Raw genomic sequence first — 2,330 nt, forward strand, 5'->3', positions numbered from 1 at the left:
TTTTTTTAAACCTCTCGGTATTTGACACAATGACAGTTTAATATAGCAGCATAATGACCCAGTTACCGTAATGGCAGATTCCAGAGAGTTATGCTAGCTGCTAGCTTCTGAGCATCGATGCTGAATGAGTCAGTAGCTGTGAGGCTACAGAGCTAACATGATGTCTAACGGTTAATCCTCCGTAGATGAACAGGTTGCTTACCGGAGCAGTCTGGGTGTCGTCTCTGCTCTAAGTGTTCAGCCTGAAGGAAGGCAGGAGCCGTCGATGCACCATTAGTTTCACACTAAATTCATCCCAGAGACCAAAGGAATACTATTTTAAAATCATAAATCGCTTCTTCTTCTTCTTTTTATATTAAACAGGGTCGCTTCTTGGTCACAAATCAAATCCTGGTATCATCAAAACAAAACTCTTTGTGAAAAATAAACACATAAGTAAAAATGTGTTTTTTTTTTAAATAATGTGGCTCAAAACAGCTTCTTAGCGTAATATGTTATTTCTCCTCATCATGTCTGTAAATCTGATGTCAGCCTACATACAGCGTTCAGTGAAAACAAGCCGATAAAGGATAATAAAAAATATGTTCCGGTGAAAACCTTTCAAAATAAGAGCTGTGCCCGTTATTCTAAATTTCACATAAAAGCTTGTTGTTCTGTTTATGTATTGTGACATTCACAACACGAAATAACTTAAAAGTCATCAAAGAAAAATTGCGTCTGACTCTGTTCAACTTATAAGAAACACAATTAACTACATCTAAAAAATATACCAATGACACACCGAGAAATCAGACCGTTGTACCTTTTTAACCAATCAGCGCTTACTTAGGTCTACGTGCAGCGAAAACTATGAGAAGGAAAAAGTGTCCGTCCAGCTTTCAACCAATCAGCGAGCGGTGCGACTGCTGACACTTACGTGACATGTATATGAACCAATCAGCGTCACGGAAAGTCTGGCTAAAGTTAGAGCCAACAGATGGCGCCATTTTGAGCTCTTAAATAAATAAATAAAACAGTTTACGCACAATTGTTTTTTACATTCTGAGCAGTAGTATCTGCAGCAAAATGATTCCTCACAATCAAAACTTCCCTTAATAACATGAAATAAGTTATTTAAATGTGACTTTTATTTCCTTTTTAAACCAGTTACATCAATTTCTTTATGCCAATATTCAACAGACTAAAATATCCTTTTTATTAAAAAAACAGTGTAGAAAAATAAAAAAAACATGTTGGCCCTGCTTCTGTTACCTTACAGGAATGTAAAAGAAAACTTAAACTTTGTTTTTAAATCACTTTATAAATGGAAATGTGTGCCAATGTGATGATACCAAAGGAGAATAAAAGGAAATATAACTGATGAACACACTTTTTGGGCATATTTTTTAAACAGTGGAAACTTCCATGAGAGTATCAATCTTGTAATGCAAAAAGCAAGATACATGGTAATCTTTTAATTTGAAAAAATTATAAAAACTTTTAATTGAAGCAGAATAAGAGAAACAGCAAACATGGTCATAAAACAACAAAATAAAAACATCCCTGACTTTCACAAAAGTCTGGATCTTTGTCCTCTTCATGATGTTTTCCTCAGAACGGATATTCTCTCCAGAGGCTGGAGGAAAGAAAGACGGAAATGCAAAAACTTTTAATTTTCTACATGCAGGTATTATTTTCTGAAAAAGAACAGATTTCCAGTTTCTAATGCAGTTTTTCAGAATTAATTTATGGAAGCTTCATTTACAGATAAATCTCACTCTCACTCAGAGGGGTCTGCTTCCACCTACGGGACAAACCTTGAATTGTTTTCATTTCTAGATCATTCTAGCTTTCTTTCTAAAACACTAACACTTTTAGGCATGTAACATTTACTGTTAAGTAGATTTGATAAAAAAGTAAATAAAAGGAACAATTCCAGTGCCATTGTGAGAATAAATGAGCTATTTGGACCCAAACTTACACCACATCCGCTTAAAAGATCTACTAGCTGCTGCACTTTAAATAAATATCAAATAAGAGGTGAGCTGTGACTAGTTTAACACTTGTTTGCATGTTTCATTACAGTTATAACTTAAATGCAGTGATCAGAGGAAGCAAAGGTGTGTGTGTGTGTGTGTGTTTGTGTGTTCATGTGTGTGTGTCACCTCATGGAGTACTCAGGATCATCGAGTGTTTGCAGCAACAGCTCTTTGATTTCCTCAGGTGGGTTCAGACCATGAAGCTTCGCTCTCTCCCACCTCTGCATTCTGCTGATGCCTGACAACAGACCAGAATCGTTTAGTTAGGCGACAAAATATAACATACTGGATGTTTAATTTAGAATAAACATA

At 35.6% G+C, this 2,330-nt stretch overlaps 2 protein-coding genes across 2 annotated transcripts in view; both read right to left on the reverse strand.

The window, feature by feature from the left end:
* The window catches only part of LOC103470810 (sarcoplasmic/endoplasmic reticulum calcium ATPase 2), a 21,662-nt gene extending 21,080 nt beyond the window's left edge, over positions 1 to 582 (reverse strand). Inside the window, exon 1 of the mRNA XM_008419482.2 lies at positions 203 to 582. The gene's annotated coding sequence lies outside the window, so the exon portion shown is untranslated. The remainder of the gene's footprint in view (positions 1 to 202) is intronic.
* Positions 583 to 1,105: 523 nt separating this feature from the next.
* The window catches only part of pold4 (DNA polymerase delta 4, accessory subunit), a 4,718-nt gene continuing 3,493 nt past the window's right edge, over positions 1,106 to 2,330 (reverse strand). Inside the window, exons 3-4 of the mRNA XM_008419738.1 lie at positions 2,145 to 2,281; positions 1,106 to 1,615 (exon numbers count right to left, since the gene is read on the reverse strand). Of these exons, the coding sequence (XP_008417960.1) occupies positions 1,591 to 1,615; positions 2,145 to 2,281 (162 nt within the window). The 3' untranslated portion in view covers positions 1,106 to 1,590. The remainder of the gene's footprint in view (positions 1,616 to 2,144; positions 2,282 to 2,330) is intronic.

The sequence above is a fragment of the Poecilia reticulata genome, linkage group LG1 (genome assembly GCF_000633615.1).
Source record: "Poecilia reticulata strain Guanapo linkage group LG1, Guppy_female_1.0+MT, whole genome shotgun sequence".
NCBI lineage: Eukaryota > Metazoa > Chordata > Actinopteri > Cyprinodontiformes > Poeciliidae > Poecilia > Poecilia reticulata.